The sequence below is a fragment of the Marmota monax genome, unplaced genomic scaffold (assembly GCF_021218885.2).
Source record: "Marmota monax isolate L192 unplaced genomic scaffold, Marmota_monax_Labrador192_F-V1.1 WCK01_AAM20220418_F8-fsc00314, whole genome shotgun sequence".
NCBI classification, from domain to species: domain Eukaryota; kingdom Metazoa; phylum Chordata; class Mammalia; order Rodentia; family Sciuridae; genus Marmota; species Marmota monax.
The window spans coordinates 416597-436746 of NW_026692675.1; the positions used below are offsets into that span (position 1 = coordinate 416597).

The following is a 20150-nucleotide window of genomic DNA, read 5'->3' on the forward strand; positions in this document are numbered from 1 at the left end:
CATATAAATGAATAAATAAAATAAAAGTCCATTGTCAACTACTGCCTCCACTGTCTCTGGGCTAATGAAGGTCATCCTCCTCAACTGTACCTCAGGTTCTCCCAAGTCAAGTTTACTCGCCATGCTTTTCTCTCTCTTTGCCTGTTCTCCCACTCCCCTCCACGGTGGGCTGGTGGTGCTAGTGCCAGTTAAGCTGACACATCTCTCATATTTTATTTCTTATATTATGTTCAAAATTTCTGACATTATGTGTGTCTATAATTATTTTGCTGTCCAATATTGAATTTCAGTGAATTCCCTTAGTCACCCATCTCAGTGAAGAGCAGTCTTTCTGCTTTTTAAGTCTTGAGCCAAGGCTCTGCTGGGAAGTGCACCCTTTCTCTAATCTACCATATTCTGCCTAATGATGTTCTATTTGTTAATGTGAGTTATGAAAGTCTGCTGTTCCTACAGACATTCACTTGATGTTTTCATTTAAATGATGCTATGTATCATGTCCTTTGTTGCGTGTAATAAGAGTCTTTTACTCTCTGGCATAACTTCAATAAAATCTATGTTCAAAGAAAATAAAAACTGCAAAATTTACTCAGTATTATAGGAGTAATTATAGTTTACTTTCTGATGCATTATATGCACTAAAATGTGTACATATTTTTTCTCCCTTATATGTATATGATATATGATGTATATAACATAAATATATGTTAGTGTGTTTCTCATATATTATTTCTTATATTATGGTACATTATAGTACATTCTAATAATGTACTACCTAGTGTCTTAAGAGAGATGGGTAAAGGAGAAGTTGCTAACAAGTAAAAATATTATTTTAAATGATTGAAAAATAAATTCATTTTCAAGGATTTTTTAAATGATGAGAATTAATGCCAAACTCAATCTACCTACAAGAAATAATTAAGGATCTTCTAAACATGAAACACTGATTACTGATAAAAACTTGGGTATACAAAAAGGGGAGGTGAAGAAATGAAATGATGTGAATATATCAAAATGGATATTAAATGGATAAAATACTAATGACAAATTTCAAGTTTAAAAATATATGTCAGCATTAGATTTCAGAAAGAAAATACAGGTATTAAAAATAAAAAGGTAGTTTTGACTGAGAAAAAGTAAAATTACTAATTTATCAGACTTTAATGAGTAAACATATGCTATAAAATGAAGAGTGCTAATAAAAAATATTTAAAATATCAAATTGCTAGGGGCTGTAGTGCACACCTATAGTCCCAGCAGCTCCAGCTCAGGAAACTGAGGCAGGAGGATCACAAGTTCAAAGCCAGCTTCAGCAACTTAGCAAGGCCCTAAGGAACTTAAAAAGACTCCAAATAAAAATTAAAAAGGGTTGGGGTTGGGCTGAGTATGTGGCTCAGTGGTACAGTGCTTGCCCAGCACGTGTGAGGCACTGGGTTTGATCTTCAGTACCACATAAAAAAATAAATTGAATAAAGTTATTGTGTTCATCTACAAATAAAAAATAAATTTTATTTTTTAAAAAAGGCCTGGGGTTATGGCTCAGTGGTTAAGCGCTTCTGGGTTCAATCCCTGGTACCCCCCCCCCACAAAATTAATAATCTTGTATAGTGGAAATTGAACAATAAAAAACTTATTTTAAAAATCATAGAAAAAGTAGAGTACAAAAATGTTTGCATACAATCTAAGTTAAATTTAAATTAACATTAATAGTTATATTAATGTATCTATATATACAAATAAAATCCATATGTAATATATTTAATAATGTGATAATTATGTTAACTATAAATATAATAATACCCAAGTTAAGTACATGTGTTTATGTTTAAAAATAAATACTTGTCTTCCTAAAGTCAGTATCATGTATTTCATGTACCCCAAGCAACTAAAATGTTCTCCATAAATAAAAGTTCTTAAATGAAAAAATTATGTTGGTTATTTTAGTGAGATAGTCTTTTAATAGAAGCATAAAGAAAGATGAAAGTAAAAAGGTGAAGGAAGAGCAGCACAAACCAAAAGAAATTTGTTGAGAGTTAATGAACTATCATAATATTAGGGGAAAATCATTAGAAGTGAAGAAGCATAATTTAAAGTGGAAGATTCGTTATCCAAACAATTAACTTTTAAAAATAATGCATGCATACCTAAACTAACAAGTTTGACATAGGATTAAAAAGAACTGAAAAGGCAAAAAAATCATTAATGAGTATTTAAAACTTTTCTATTTCTGCTTATCATATGAGATATATCAGTCTCTAAAAAATAAAATAAACAAATAAAATATGCATATGCACATAGCTATGGACTTTATACTAACACAAAATAATCATGTTTTAAATTCCCATGAAATCTTTCCAAATACATCATTTTGTCAAGTTTCTAAGGATATTAACATAAAAATATATGGAACTATGCTCCCAATGCAGAAGACACTAGTCAAGTTTTTCCAGTAGATTCTTGAAATATAGGAATTCAAATAAAAAATAAATAAAATTTAAAAATCAGTTTCTCAGTCATATTAACAACATTCAGATAATAGAGCATTTCAGCCTCACAGAAAATTCTAAGTACTATTTACCTAAAAAAGAAGCCAATAACCAAAAATGGTTTTTAATGGTTTATATGGTTTTTAATTCAGCAATATATTTCTAAGTAGTTTATGGGCTAAAAAAAAAAAATCATAGTGAGCCAGGTACAATGGCACATGCCTGTAATCCTAGCATCTTGGGAGGTTGAGACAGAAAGATTGCAAATTCAAGGCCAGTCTCAGAAACTTAGTGATACCCTAAGCAAATTAGTGAGACTCTGTTTCAAATTTTTAAAAAAGGACTGGGGATTTAGTTTAGAGGTAAAGTGCCTCTGGGTTCAATTCCTAATGTCAAAGGGGGAAAAGAGAAAAAGGAGGAGGAGGAGGAGGAGGAGGAAGAAGAGAATGATGAGGAGGAGATGATCACAATGAATGTTCACAATTTTTATATGAATTAAAGGAAAATATAATCAGAAAAACTTTTCTTTCAAAATTGACTTAAAGGCAATATTAAGAAAAAAGAAAAGAAATTGAATTTTGAGCATGTGTTATAAGAAACTAAAAAGAGAAAAGCTAAAATTAAACACAAATGAACCAGAAAGTAGAAACAATAAATAGTATAAAATCATGAAAACAAAATTATAGTAGCAAAGATCAATAAAATCAAAGTTTCTTTCATTGAAAAGACATAATAAAATTGACAAAACATTGTTGAAGAAAAGATTTGGAAATGTCTAAATTAAAATGAGAATACTATTATGGTTTTACAGATATTAAACATATTAAAACCATAATAACAGCTTCTCACACTTGTTAATAAGCAAAGAGTGCAAGATTTGAGGCATAGGCAGGAAAAGGATAATTAACCCTAGAATTGGACCTTGGATAAAGAAAGCTGGCAATAGACCAGCCACAGAGTTGTATTATATTGAGAATCACTAACATGCAGAATAAGAATTAAATCCTAAAGGCCAGAGAGAAAAATATCAAATTATATATAGGGGGAAACCAATTCGGATTTCAGCAGATTTCTCAACCCAGGCCTTCAAAGCTAGGAATCCTGGAATAATATATATCAAGCTCTGAAAGAAATGGATGCCAACCAAGAATTTAATATCCAGAAAAATTGCTTCAGATTTTAAGATGAAATAAATATCTTCCATAATAAACCAAGTTAAAAAGAATTCACAACTAGAAAGCCTACACTACAGAACATTCTTAACCAAATATTCCATGAGGATAAAATGAAAAAAAAAAAGTGAAAACCAGCAAAGGGAGGAACTACACTAAAAGAATACTCAATCAAAGGAGAAACTAATTCAAATTAAAAACCAGAAATAAACCAAAATGACCAGAAATACAAATCACATCAACCTCGAATGCTTATGGCCTAAATTCATCAATCAAAAGACATAGATTGGCAGATTGGATTAAAAAACAAGCCCCTTCACATAAATACAGTTATCTCATACTAGACAAGGCACCAAAAACATATATTAGAGAAAAGATAACCTCTTCACCATAGTGCTGGGAAAACTGAAAATCCTATGCAACAAAATGAAAGTAAGCCCCTATCTCTCACCAGGCACAAAACTCAACTCAAAGTGGATCAAGGATGTAGGAATTAGACCAGAGACCCTGCAACTAATAGAAGAAAAAGTAGAATTAGGCCCTGACTTCCTTAACAAGACTCCTATAGTGCAAGAAATAAAATTAAGATCAATAAATGGGATGAATTTAAACTGACAAGCTTCTTCTCAGCAAAAGAAACAATCAGTGAGGTGAATAGAGAGCCTACAGAATGGGAGCAAATTTTTACTACACACACATCAGATATAGCATTAATCTCTAGGATATATAAAGAACTCAAAAAACTTAACACCAAAAAAAATAATAATAACCCAATCAATAAATCAGCTAAGGAACTGAACAGACACTTCTCAGAAGTAATATATAATCAATCAACAAATATTCAACATCTCTAGCAATTAGAGAAATGCAAATCAAAACTCCTCTAAGATTTCATCTCACTCCAGTCAGAATGGCAGCTATTATGCATACAAACAACAATAAGTATTCGCAAGGATGTGGGGGAAAAGGCACACTCACACATTGCTGGTGGGACTGCAAATTGGTATAGCCAATTTGGAAAGCAGTATGGAGATTCCTTGGAAAACTGAGAATGGAACAACCATTTGACCCAGCTATCCCTCTCCTCCCTCTATACCCAAAGGTATACTACAGGGACACAGCCACATCAATGTTTATAGCAGCACAGTTCACAAAACCTAAACTGTGGAGCCAACCTAGATGCCCTTCAGTAGATGAATGGATAAAGAAAATGTAATATATATACACAATGGAATATTATTCAACAGTAAAAGAGATTAAAATCATGGCATTTGCAGGTAAATGAATGAATCCTAAGTGAAGTAAGCCAATCCCCAAAACTAAATGCCAAATGTTGTCTCTGATATGTTTTCTGCTGATTCATAATGGGGATGAAGGGCCATGTGAGGAACAGGCAAACTTTAGATAGGGCAAAGGGAAGGGAAGGGAAGGGAAGGGGCATGATGTAGAAAAGACAGTGGAATGAGATGGACAGTACCTGTATAAAGACACGAATGGTGTGACTACTTTGTGTACACCAGAGACATGAAAAATTGTGCTCTATATGTGTAATATGAATTGAAATGCATTCTGCTGTCATATATGACAAATTAGAATAAGTAAAAAAAAAAGATCCAACAATAAACACTCTCCAAGAGATTCATTTCATAGGCAAAGACATTCACAAACTTAAAGTGAAAGGATGGGAAAAAAACATATCACTCATTTGGATTGCATAAATAAGCAGAGTTTCCATCCTCATGTAAGAATATATTTTAACATCTATAGGAAATAGAAAATTCCTACAAAATACCTATTTAAAATTTTAGTATAACAAATAGCTGAGCAAAACTATATATTAAATAAATTTATTAAAGAAATTTAATCTGTTATATAAACCATTCTAAAGACTAATTCTACAAATACATATGGTATCATGAGTCAGTCAGCTTTCATCATGGACATATTTCATTATGAAATACCTGGCAAAAATTACTTGGAAGAGGAAATATTTATTTTGGCTCATAGTTTCAGAGATTCAGTTCATGGTCCACTAACACCAATTTTATTTCATAAATTCAAGATTATTTAATATTTTAGAAAGATATAGGTAATTTTTTCATAAACACCATACAGAGAAAACATCATTCCAATTGATACAAAAAATAATAATAATAAATCACTTGATAACAAAGTCTAATAGAAGAATAAGAATATTACAGAACTGTATCTATTGGAGAAGTTGTGATAAAAATTCATAAATCAGATGAAATGTTGAAATTTTTTTCTAGAGTAGGAAATGATACACGTAATATAAATAGAACCTTGAAAATCAAGCAATTGCACTTGGAAAGAAAATAGAAGTGTGATTATATATAAAGCAGTAGTTTACAGAGAAAATACATAATAATCTATATTTGAATGATAGCATTAATACATAAAATCAGTGAAGCATTGGATGTAAGATCAACATGCAAACATCAATTATAATTTTATTCACAGCAACAAAAATTACTAAAAACAATTTACATTTAAAAATAAGGATGTCATTTACAAAACCATTATTGTGAATACTTAAATTTCTGTAAGACTAATATCAAAAGAACATGTGATCAAGAAAAATTAAATAACCCTAATTTGTTGAAGAACATAGCATGATATTTACTGGAAAAGTCAATATTATAAGGATGACTAAACTTTACCTGAGTTAATGCAATCTCAAAGATAATTCTGGAAAAAAATGTTTTAACAGCATCATTGAAGTACCCAGCATAAAATTCATACTGTTAAATTCTATAAATCAGTGATTTTTAGTATATTCACTTAGCTACAATCATCACTGCTATCAGAAATCTAAACAATTTCCATCACTCCGAAAAAAAACACATACTTAGTAGTGGTCAAGTTCCATTGCGTCATAATCTTAGCCCTCGGTAACCACTAATCCACACTGTTTCCACAGGTTTGTCTGTTTTTGGCATTTCACAGAAATGGACTCAGGTAACATGGAATCTTTTAGAAAGGTTGAATGTCATGAATAGAATATTGAGTAAAAAAAGACAGACACAAAGTATTATTTTTATTTTTGGCATATATTAGAATTCAATAATTGTTTTTGAAAATTTTTGTTATTAGAACAAATGATATAATTCCACTCTAAGACTAAAGCAATCCTAATATTACTTCCACTTCATGAAATACAAAATTACCTGACAGACTTCAGATTTAGGTGTATTAATGTTAAAGCTTATGTTTACAATTGTATGTATTTGAAGATTCGCAACTGTCTGATTTAAGCTCAGATGAGTACAGCATAGCACAGTTACGTTGATCATCTGATGATTCCTTTACCCTGTAATGATGAAAAGTGCAGAATTCAGTTATATTTTATAGAAAAAAAAATCTATTAAGTGAAAGCATTTTTCTTGTAATTGTAAAAAACAATACTAAAATGGATGACATTTTCATATAATTTTAGTAAAATCTAGTAATTATAAAGACAATCCATTCTTTAATATTTATGTCAACATTTCACTAATTTGCAATTTTTTTACATGTTTATAAGTCAAATTATTAATACTATTCTTTTGAACATAAATTTTTTTAGATGTAGCATAATTAAAAAAAAAAAACTTACTTTAATTTGAAAGTTGAGCCATTTATCAATTCCCATGGATGATCCTTGCTCTTACGAAAGACTCCAACCCATGACAGAAGTGAGAGGGAATGTAGAAAAGACTGCCAGAAAACAGAATTTTTATTTAAATAATCAGTGTGAAAGGTTTCATTACTTTTAGAAATAGTACATTATGTCATAGTACCTTAATGTTCCCAACCAATTAATTGGATAAACAATAAACCCACTTTTTGTATTGTTGAAAACCTTGCATAAATGTTCATAATTGAACATTTTTGAAGTTTAAAATTAACTCTTTATTTAATAACCACATGCTGTTTTTGTGAATAAGGAATACTGTGATTCATGTATTCTGTTACACATGCTAACAAAATAAACATAGCAAGAATTTAAATAAGTTTCCAGATACTATATATTTAATTATCCAGAGGCTGTAACTAAATCAATGTATTTTTCCACTATGTTCCTCAGAGTGTGAGTTTTAGAAGGAAATTAAGGGTTTACACTGAAGAAATAAATTACATGGAAGCCAAAAATCAGGTGTTCTATGCACCACACCATTTTTTTAAGTCTCTACTGTTATTTGTTTCTGTATTTGTGAAATGCTGATAGTTCGGTGAAGGTGGCATTGATTTGTGTCTCTCTGCTGCTACATGATAATACAACTATAAATTATGGGATTAGTGAAAGACAGGAACAAAAAAGAATTCTGAAAGATGGAAAGAAAGAGGTAAAAATGGTTTGACACTGTAGTATTAGGGAACCACAAAGGACCCTAATACTTAAATCCCTTATCCAAAAGAAGAAAGTGCCCCTTGCATGCTGGCTCCCTACCCAACCTAGCAATAAGAGGTAGCTCTTGTAAGCTCCTCTGTGTGAAAGGAACTCCCACTAGCAGGACCTGACACAGTAGAAACCATTGGTGAAGATGATCTTTCAGAATATCCATCAACAGCGTGAGGGGATTCAGAAAAAGGAATTCCATGAGTACAAATGCTCCACCTTGGAAGTCTGTTTGTCCCTGGGGGCATGAGACTCACCGCTCCCATCCAGAGATCAGTTATTGGAACGGATTTTTAAATGTTATATCCACATAATACAGTAGTGAAAATTAGAAAACTACAGGTAAATGTAATAAGATGGATAAATCACCCAAATACCATATAAGATTGAAACGGGAAAAAATTAAAATGCATAGTTATGATTGCATTCATGTAAAGTTCAAAAACAGGAAAAGCTAATTTATCATAGCAGAAGCCAAGATAGTGGTTTAGGCAGGAACCAGAATGTTGAGCACATATGCAAGGGTGGGACAGGTGGGAATTGGAACCTTTTTATCTAGTGATCTGACTGTAATTACCTCAGTCTAGTCCCTTTGCAATCAATCTGCACAATCAAGAGATGTTTAGTTTTCTTTATGTGAAATAAAATTAAATAGTAAAGTTTATTTCAGAATGAAAGGATAAAATTTTTATGAGCATGACTTTTCATAAAAAGGAAATAAACAAATGTATATTAAAGCATACAAATAAAGTTAAAATCATAAAGCCAAATAATGAAATATTATTCAGACTTGTAAATACCTGGCAAAGAATATGAATGAATTCTATAAATATAATATTGCCCATGAAAAAGCTTTTAATAGAATGAAACATTTAAAACCTTACCATTTCTTCTTCATTGTCTATATAAAGCAGATTAGAGTTCTTAGAAGCACAGGACACCAAACTCTCATTCCAAGTCACTTTTTCTATGCTAATGTAGTAACAGTTATTCGAATATGTTAACCATTCCTTTGGACAACGTCTACAATGATATGCTGAAGGAAGATTTTCATGAATTTTTATTCAGAAATGAGGTAAATTTTTTAAAATTAGAATGAATTTACATATTTGTGTACATAAAAAAATGTATACAACATACCTATGTACCCCTTGGGCTGTTACATATTAAACCAAAAATATACTTATATACACAAACACGGAAAAGGACCAGCCTCTCATCCCATGGATGTGCCCATAGAAAGCAAACAAAGAGAAAAACCTCACATGAGACTCTTAAAGATCACTGAACACTTCTTTTTCTAGAATATAAAATTAGTTTATGCCATGTAATATACCAAAATTAGGAAATTGGAGCCATTAGGCCAAAAGACTATATATTTGTTTTAAATTGAAATTTCATCTTATTGTCTGGACAAAAAGAAATGTCCTCCTATAATCTTTATTTATGGGAATTTAGTGCCAATTTTTCTAGATGTATTTTTCCCCAAGAAATTGATTACTATCTTTGCATGGCTTTAGTCACATAGAAAAACATAATATATACAAATATATCAGAACTTTGAAAATCATTACGTACCTTTCTGGGTTCCTATCAGGGAAGAATTATTCTCCTCCTGTATTACAGTAGCTAGAAAAGTTAAAATAGATCTTATAAAAATTAATATCCAAATACATGATAATCATTTTAGTTTCTTAGTGTAAAATATATGTATTATTTAGAATGAGAATAATGTAGACTCAAATTGATTTTTAAAAGAAAATCAATAAAGAAAAAAAATTATTTCAATGAAAACCTAACATCACCATCTCTTTCAGTACAATATTTAGCATAACCACTTTCAGACCACAACTTATATTTCTCAGTGAAATTTCCCAGTCTCCTAAAGTATGTTTTTGAGTTACAAAATCACAATAGATAAACATAATTTAAAATACTTACTGCAATCCTTCAGTTATATTTTTGAAAAATTCAGAATAACCACTTCACATTTAGTCTAAATATTAAAAGGAAAGTTCTGTTCCCTGAAATGAAATATATAGAGGACCTTCCAATGATTAGTGAAAACTTCCCTTATAATCTTCCAAAAATATTCTTACATGGAATAACAACTGTAATCATCACCACCACAGTGACCATTAATACAAAGCAGGTGATTCCCAGGATCCCAGCAGTGAGCTTCTCTGGAGGTGATGGAAACTCTGCAGAGGAGAAATAGTAGCACGGAGAAAGGAGGATGCAGATAGCTGTTCAGAAGGTTCACATACAAGAGAAACACCATACACTGGGAATCGTAAAGATAAACTTGGACCCAATTTCACATCTACCACTGTAATCTGTCTTTAGAATACACCATCACATTTTCAGTGAACACAATGCTCCAGAAGTTCTTTATCAAGGACTAGAAACTTCAACAATGTGACAAAAGCTAGTCTTCATATTTTAAAATAGAGAAACGGCTCAAGTTAGAACTCCTATCCTCACAAATATGAGAGTTTATTCCCTACTTCCTACCCACACATCTGCACCCCAACTACACATCCTAGAACAGCTAGACACTGAGGATTGATTACAAATTTTACCTTTGCAGTGGTTGTCCTTGTCATTCCCTGGATGTTCCTGAGAAGAATTTCGAAGATTTAAATCTGCATAGGTTATTTCCTCCTCAGTTACTGAAATGGAGCTTTTAATGTCCTTATATTTTCTTCGCTGCTTCTTTGGGTTCTTACCAAGATTCAGTTCTGTGTAGATCACTCCTTGATTACTCATTTCTGTAGCTGAGTTGATGTCAAGGACCGTGCTCTGATAATTGTGCTTAACTAATGGCATATGTGGTGATGAGACCCTTAATGCAGTCAATGGGCGGGGTGAGGAGCAAGCTTTAGTGCTCACTTTGCTTTTGAAGATGGTAAATCTTTCCCTAGAGAATTAAACATTAAAACTTATGGTTAAATTAGGTAATATTTTAAGGATCCTCTACTTTTGACAAAATATTATTGGTGGGGCATCAAACAATAAATTAGTGATAAATTAAGATGCTTATGAATAAGGATATCTTTAATAAAGTTGGTTTCCACAGAAATAATTTAAGGTCATGAAGAATATATTGGCATGAACGATTACAATGCTGTAATAGAAGAAAGTATACGTTGACTTTATAAAAAATTGACATCCAATGAGGTTTAAAACTGTTTAAACAGAGAATTGAAAAGTAGACACATCTTAATTTCTTGCACTGTCCTACCTTTATTTAGTGGCTTATATGTATTTACTAAAATAGATTAGAAGTATTAAATAGTCTTATTTTGAATAATTGAGAAGTTATTAGGAAATTACTAAAAATTAAGGATATTGTATATGTTGAAAAATGTTCTCTGACATTATAAACATATGCATGACATAAACAATATTAAAAAGACTACAAAAGTAATTTTAATACTTATTTTATGGAAATAATTGGCTATGAGATCATGAAATGATAAAGTATAGAGCTTTCATTGTAAGTTGAAACTTCCAGATAGTCTATGGTCATGAAAATCAGTGAGGGTTACTTTAGTTGTATAAGTAATTAGAATAATGCAGATAAAGTAATTTTATAATTACCAATAACCAAGTTTACTCTTCTAAAATTCAAATATGAATATATAAAATATAATGCATGTAAAACACTTAACACAATCTGGCACTTAAAATTTTCCATAAATGTTAGCTATTTAAACTACTATTTAAGTCATAATTGCTGTCATTGTTTATAAATCATATCAGCTATGCCATGTATAAGAAACCTTTATACAAGGATCTTATATATCAGTTTGATATATATTTATTGATTAATTGTTTAGAAGTCTTTATTAAGTTTAGTAGTTTGTTTAATCTAGCTCATCCGGATTTTTATTGAAAGCATAAACTACAGTTATTTACCATCTAAGTAAGTATCTGATGACTTACATTTGGCTTTCACCATTCATAGAAATTTCTGTTAAGACTCTATGATGGCTGAGCTAAATATAAATTAATGTTATTTTTCAAATATTCAAAGCTTACTGATTATAATATTAAAAAATTGATGGTCTATTGTTTCAATGCCCCTGGGTTTCATTTTAAACCATATTGATTAACAAACCCCAATATATGTGGATGCACTTGATTAATTAGGTAATAATTAGAAACCTTTAATAAATCCTCCAATGTATTCCATATTGTAAGAATTTTCCTCAACCTATTTAAGACATGGATGCAGTACTTTGATCTCATTGTCTATGACTTGTACTTCAGGTGCAGCATGTCTAGTATTTGCAACCCCCCTCTATCTGAGGTGGGCTAGCAGAGACAGGAGAGTAGCAACACATACCTTGTGTTGCCAGAAAGTCATGCATCCTTTATTGGGAAGACCTGGTTACTCACATAAGGAGGTCTGCCATAGCTGAGTAAGAAAAGGTGAAATTGAATGACCTAAGTCCAGGATAAGAACAAACAATATCTGTGATCTTCACAGATTGCCCTCTGAAGGCTCAGAGTGAGTCAAGAATGGAAAAAGTAGATTTCTCATCAATGTGTCACTTAAGGTTGAACAGGAAATTCTCACACACAGGCTATTTTGAAATCAATTTATCTCATCACACACCTCCAGAATATAGGACACTTGGGCTTCTATTGAAGAACAATAGGGACTTCTAACTGTGTCATTTAGTTTGTCCATTTCCAAGTGCCTCTAAAAACTTGTTTACATATTCTATAAGATCTGGAGGGACAGAATTCTAACCGCTCGTGCACTTAACTGGTTTCCATTTTAAACACAAACATTTTCTTAAGAGAATCTTAGATTTTAATTTCTTTTTAAATATTAGGCTTCTGAATCTTAGGATTATATCTTTTTTATTTATTTGCTTTTGCTTTTTTGGTTTTGGGGGCATTGTTTTCATATTGCTTTTTGATTTCTGATGCTGGGGCCTAGGGCCAAATCTATACTAGGTATTTGTCTCATCACGGACTTCTTTTCCTCAAATTTTTTTATCATTTATGTTATAATGGAAAATAATACAAAACTCATAACATTTCAATAGAAATATATATATATATATATATATATATATATATATATATATATATGTCTCACTAATTATTCTGAGCAATTACTACACTTTCAACTTCTGTATTTGGCACAAAAAATACCAGTGCTGAACTTATTTTCTCTGCTTGAGTTCTTTAAACTTCTGCATTTTATTTTATTATCATTTCTTTTTATTTTATTTATTTATTTATTTATTTTGGTGTACTGGGGCTAGAACCCCAAGCTTCACACATTCTAAGCAAGCACTCTCCCACTGAGCTACCTTCCAGTCTTTTGTTTTGTTGAGAAAGGTCTCACTAAGTATGGCCAGGCTGGTCTTCAACTTGCAATCTTCTTGCCTCAGCCTTCTGTGTAGCCGTAATTACAGGCATTATAGGTGTGCACCATTCTTTCCAGTTTAGGTTTTCAATACATTAATCTTCAGAATTCCCTTGATAAAAATAAATATATTTAGATGGATAAAATATTATTTGATGTTGAGCTATATCAGCATGCCTGAGGTGAAAATATTAAATAACTACTCATTCATTCACTCATTCTCAATCAAAACTGTCAGTTTTAATAGGTATAATTAGTTGTAAGTGACAAAATTGAAGTTAAAATCTAGAAAAGTAAATTTTTAAAAAGTTCTCCTAAAAGGTAACATCAACAAGTTAGCAGAACAGGAGTCCTTCATTCAAATCCCACCAGAGAAACAATAATTTTGCATCCATCCATAGATGAAATGCCTTGGAATTCAGGTAGGAGTTTGAAAACTCTATTGAAGACCAAGATCAAGGAGGAGTGTTTTAAGAGGGTAGACTCACACCCATGTGGGGGATTTGCTGAAAGGGGTCCCCACCCTAGACCCAGAAATAACCTCATCCCCTTTGAGTTCAGTTACAACCTATCAGACTTTGATCCTGCTACCAAAACCATCTACCAAGGGACCTGGAAGGAGTCATACTCACTAGGACATTGAAAGACAGGTTGATTGACCTCAGTCCAAGCTCAGACCATGGAACTACCATGTACCTTCACTCTGGCCCCTCTCAGCTTCAGTCTGGGATCAATCCTGTTCCCTCAGGAACCTACTGGGAGATATACCCATTTACATTCCCAGAACAGGCTTGCTGACATCAGAAATAGACCCTGCTATGATTTAGATATGATTTGTGCTTGCCAAGACTCACTCTGAAATTCTGTTGCCAATGTAACAGTGTTGAGAGGAGTGGGACATTTGAGAGGTGATTGGGTCATTGAGACTCTCCCATCATGAAGGAATTAATGTGGTACCTCTGAGGCAGAATTAGTTGGCATACGAATAAGTTGTTTAGGAAGTGAGTTTCACAGGCTGGGGTTGTGGCTTAGTGGTACAGCACTTGCCTAGCACATGTGAAACACTGGGTTTGATTCTCAGCACCACATAAAATAAATAAATAAATTTCTGAAACTTAAAAAAAAAAGTGAGTTTCACTTCTTTGACTCACTCTCTGCTTGTTCTCTCACCATATGACCCCTTTATTCCGTATATACACTCTGGAGTAGCATGTGTCTTTCATCAAAAGACCAGTTGCTGGCACTTTCCTAGCTTCTAGATCCATGGACCAAAATAAAACTCTTTACCTTATGTATTAAACATCCTCTTGAATTTTGCCATAGTAACAGAAGATATATTAATAAGGCATTTAATCAAAATTCCACCCCTCCACTGTAGCTTGGGAACAGTCCCACCCCCACAGGGACCTGAATTAGACATGGTCACCAGCAGTAACTATGATCTGACCTGCTGAATTTGGTCTTGCTGTGGATCTTTAAATGCCCCTGTAATTCCGTTCAAGTCCTTCTCGACTGCGACTTGAGCGAAGTCCTCCCTAGCCAGTTACACACCAAATAAATAATAGAATGTTCATGAACCCAAAGCATGAAAAACTTGGTCTCAACTATAGACACTGACAAAGCCCTGGGACTCCATTCCATCCCCTCTTAGCTGTGGACCAGGGCAGTGTTGTCCACCCAGTAACCCACCCAATGACAGTGGAGGCTTTCTCAAGGACCCCCCAAAAGTCACAATATCACATACCTATTATTAGCCCCACCATATGTACACCCTGAGGCACTAGTCCTGTAAACCAATGTCCTAGACAGAGTCTGAAATGGGACAGAATCCATGTCCATTAGAGGCCTAGTAACAGGCCCAACAACCATGGATGCCACGGTAGACACAGAATCTCCAACCTTATTTGACTGTTATCTTGGAGATAATTTCATCATCCCAGAAACAAAACAGAAGTCATTAAGCTGTCAAAAACAGGTTGTAAAGACTAAAAGAGGTATCTGCTCTTTCAAATGCAGACATAAGTGCAAGAATATATGGATAATGAAGAATCAGGCAAATAGAATATCAGCAAAGGAAACTAATAAAACTCTAATAACCAACCCCAAAATGGAGATCTGCAAATTCCCTAAAAGAGAATTCAAAAGAATCATTTTAAAGAATCTCAAAGAAGATCAAGAAAGCACTAGGTAAATAATAAAATTAAGAGAACAATGTAGACACATAACTAAAAGTTTTAAAAATTCAGTAGCGAGTTTCCACAGCTGACTCAACTATGCAGAAATAGCAAACCTAAAATAGATTTACCTAAAATTAACCAATTAGTAGAGCAACAAATTATAATAAAAAATATGGAAAGAAAGAAGGCATACAGTACCTGAATGGTAATCTATGAACTATTTTGACTAATGGGATACCATCCCAAATATGAATGTATTGATTCTGGATGTCAAAAAGGGAGAAGAAAAATAAAAGAAAATTCATTATTTCAAAGAGCACTGTTCGAAAAGTTTGCAAATCTTGGAATGAATATGGTCACCCAGATTTGTGAAGTTCAATAGATCCCAAGGAATATCAACCATTGAAATATTTTATGAGCCACATTATAATAAATTGTCAAAAGCCAAAGACAAATAAAGTCTCTTTTTTCATTTGTTCAGATTAGTTTTAAATGACAGTAGAATGCATCTTGACACATCTTACATAAATGGAGTATAATTTCTCATTCTTCTAGTTGTACATGATGTAGAATCACACTGGTCATGTAATCATATATACACATAGGATCATAATGTCTGAGTCATTCTACTATCTCTTCTACCCCCATATCTCTCCCCTCCCTTTACTGCCCTCTGTCTAATCCAAAGTACCCTATTCTTCCCTAGCCATCCCCCTTTGTGAATTAGCATCCAAATATCAGAGTTCATTTGGCCTTGGTTCATTGAGATTGGCTTATTTTGCTTTACTAATCAAAATATTCTGATATATTTGGATATATATATATATATATATATATATATATATATATATATATATTATATATATATATGAATAACTGATATTTTCCAGTTCCATCCATTTACCTGAAAATGCCATAATTTCATTCTTCTTTAAGACTGAGTAATATGATATTGTGTATATATACAACATTTTCTTTATCCATTCCTTTGTTGAAGGGCATCTAAGTTGGTTCCATAATTTAGCTATTGTGAATTGAGATGCTGTAAGCACTGATGTGGCTGCACCACTGCAGTATGCTGATTTTAAGTCCTGTGGGTATATGCCAAGGAATGGGACAACTGGGTCAAAAGGTGGTTCCTTTCCAGGTTTTCTGAGGAATCTCAATACTGCCTTCCAGAATGGTTGAACCAATTTGCAGTTCCACCAGCAATATGTGAGTGTACCTTTTCCCCCACATCTTCACCAACATTTATTGTTTCCTGTATTTTTAATGATTGTAATTCTGACAGGAGTGATATGAAATTTTAGAGTAGTTTTGATTTGCATTTGCTAATCTCTAATTGCTAGAGATGTTGAACATTTTTTTCATATATTTGTTGATTGACTGTATTTCTTCTTCTGTGAAATGTCTGTTTAGATCCTTGGTCCATTTATTGATTGGGTCATGTCTTATTGGTGTTAAGTTTTTTGAGTTCTTTATATATCCCGGAGATTAATGCTTTATCTGAAGTATGTGTGGTAAAGATTTTCTCCCATTTCATTGGCTCTTTCTTCATGTTATTATTTTTTTTCTGAGAAGATTTTTAGTTTGAATCCATCCCATTTATTGATTCTTCACTTTTTGTGCTTTACAAGACTTGTTAAGGAAGTCAGTTCCTAAGCCAACATGTAGATTTGGGCCTTCTGTTGTGTTGCCAATTCCATGCTGTTTTTGTTACTATGGCTCTATAATATAGTTTAAGGTCTGGTATTGTGATGCCACCTGCTTCACTCTTTTTACTAAGGATTGCTTTGGATCTCTTATATTTGAATATTATTTATCCTGGGTCTCTTATTTTTCCAAATGAGTATCATGATTGCTTTTTCTATATCTATGAAGAAAATCATTGGGATTTTAATGGAAAGTACATTAAATCTGTATAATACCTTTGGTAGTATGGCCATTTTGACAATGTTAACTCTACTATCCAAGAGCATGGGAGATCTTTCTATCTTCTAAGGTCTTTAATTTCTTTTTTTAGTGTTCTGTAATTTTCATTGTAGGGGTCATTCATCTCTTTTGTTAGGTTGATTTCCAAGTATTTTATTTTCTTCATGACTATTGTCAGTGGGATAGTTTTTCTGATTTCCTTTTCATTGGATTTATCACTGATGTATAGGAATGCATTTGACTTATGGGTGTTGATTTTATAGCCTACTACTTTGCTGAGTTTATTTATAAATTCTAGAAGTTTTCTGGTTGAATTTTTTGGCTCTATAAAATCATATAATTGGCAAATAGTGATAGTTTGATTTCTTTTTCTGTTCATATCCCTTTAATTTCTTTCTTCTGTCTATTGCTCTGGCTAGAATTTCAAGAACAATATTGAATAGAAGTGGTGAAAGAGGGCACCCTTGTCTTATTTCAGGTTTTAGGGGAAATGCTTTCATTTTTTCTCCACTTAGAATGATGTTGGCCTTGATTTTAACACAGATAGATTTTACAATGTTGAGGTATGTTCCTACTACCCATAGTTTTCCTAGTGTTTTCAACATGAAGGGGTGCTATATTTTGTCAAATATTTTTTTCTGCATCTATTGAGATAACATATGATTCTTGTCTTTAAGTCTATTGATGTGATGAATTACATTTATTGATTTCTGTATGTTAAACCAACTTTACAATCCTGGGATAAACCCCACTTCATCATGGTTCACTATCTTTTTCATTTATTTTGTATGAAATTTACCAGAACTTTCTTGAAAATTTTTGCATCTATGTTCATCAGGGATATCGGTCTGAAGTTTTCTTTCTTTGATGTGTCTTTGTCTTATTTTGGTATCAAGGTGATACTAGCTTTATAGAATGAGTTTGTATGGGTTCCCTCCTTTTCTGTTTCATGGAATAATTTGAGAAGTATTGGTATTAATTCTTCTTTGAAAGTCTTGTAAAACTTGGCTGAGAATTCATCTGATCCTGGGCTTTCTTGATTGGAAGGCTTTTGATAGCATATTCTATTTCATTGCTTATAGATACTGTGTCCACCTAAAACTAAAGAAATAAATATTTTTTAAAAATCATGTATGTCCTCCTGATTCAGTTTGGGTAGTTCATATGTCTCTAGAAGTTTGTCATTGTCTTCAAGATTTTCTATTTTATTGGAGTATAAATATTCACAATAGTTTCTGATTATCTTCTGTATTTCTGTAGTATCTGTTGTAATATTTCCTTTTTATCAAGAATTTTAGTAATTTGAGTTTTCTCTTTCTCTTCATTGGTGTAGCTAAGTGTTTATCAATTTTATTTATTTTTTCAAAGAACCATCTTTTTGTTTTGACAATTCTTTGAATTATTTCTTTTGTTTCAGTTTTATTGATTTCAGCTCTGATTTTAATTATTTCCTATCTTCTTCTGCTTTGGTGTTGATTTTTTTGATGTTGTTTTGTTTTGTTCTATTGCCCTAGGGCTGTGAGATGTAATGTTAAGTCATTTATTCATTGCCTTTTTGTTCTTTTAATGAATGAGCATAGTGCAATGAACTTTTCTCTTAGCACTGCTTTCATGGTGTCCCACAGATTTTCATATGTTGTATCAGTATTCTCATTTACCTCTAAGTATTTTTTTATTACATCCCTGATATCTTCTACTATTGATTCATAATTCAGTAACATATTATTTAGTCTTCAGGTGCTAAATTAGCTTCAATTTTTTAATTTATTGTTGATTTCTAATTTCATTCCATTATGATCTGATAAGGATGCAGGGTAGTTATCTCCATTGTTTTATATTTGCTAAGAGTTGCTTGGTGGATTAACATATGGTCTGTTTTAGAGAAGGATCCATGTGTGGCTGAGAGGAAATTGTATCACTCATTGATGGGTAAAATAGTATATATATATATATATATATATATATATATATATATATTCATTAAATCTAAATTATTGATTTTGTTATTTAGTTCTATAATTTTTTTTAGTTTAGTTTTTGTTTGGAAGATCTATCCAGTAGTAAAGTCACCCAGTATTATTGAGTTGTTTTCTATTTAATTCTCAAAATTGAGAAGGATTTGTTTGATGTACATAGATGCTCCATTATTGGGTAATGATTGTTATGTCTTGCTGATGTATAGTTCCCTTAAGCAGTATGAAATGTCCTTCTTTATCTCTTTGACTAACTTTGGTTTGAAGTCCACTTTACCTGATATAAAGATAGAAACTCCTGCTTGTTTACTTGATCCAAGTGAGTGAGATGTTTTTTCCCATCCTTTCACCTACAATCTGTGTGAATGTATTTGCCTATGAGGTGACTGTCTTGGAGACAGCATATTTTGGGGTCTTGTTTTTAATCCAATATCAAGTCTACGTCTTTTGACTGATGAGTTTTGGCCATTAACATTCAAGGTTATTATTGAAATATAATTTGTATTACCAGTCATTTTGGTTTATGTCTGAGTTTTAGCTTGATTTAGTTTCTCCTTTGATTGACTATTCCTTTAGTGTGGTTCTTCTCTTTGCTGGTTTTCACTTTTTTTCCATTTCATCCTCA

At 32.2% G+C, this 20150-nt stretch overlaps 1 protein-coding gene across 2 annotated transcripts; it reads right to left on the reverse strand.

Annotated features, from left to right (window-relative positions):
- Positions 1-5626: 5626 nt before the first annotated feature.
- LOC124093943 (NKG2-A/NKG2-B type II integral membrane protein) lies at positions 5627-12549 on the reverse strand. 2 transcript variants are annotated; one of them, XM_046446476.2, is made up of 7 exons: positions 12406-12548; positions 10637-10974; positions 10154-10255; positions 9633-9683; positions 8939-9090; positions 7272-7372; positions 5627-6986 (listed from the first exon to the last, which is right to left on the reverse strand). In XM_046446476.2, exons 2-7 carry the CDS (start codon positions 10881-10883, stop codon positions 6875-6877), a joined length of 765 nt encoding a protein of 254 aa, XP_046302432.1. In that variant the 5' UTR covers positions 10884-10974; positions 12406-12548; the 3' UTR covers positions 5627-6874. The 2 variants fall into 2 exon arrangements, with proteins under 2 accessions (XP_046302432.1, XP_046302433.1); XM_046446477.2 differs by lacking the exon at positions 10154-10255 and having other exon boundaries at positions 12406-12549.
- Between the last annotated feature and the right edge of the window lie 7601 nt (positions 12550-20150).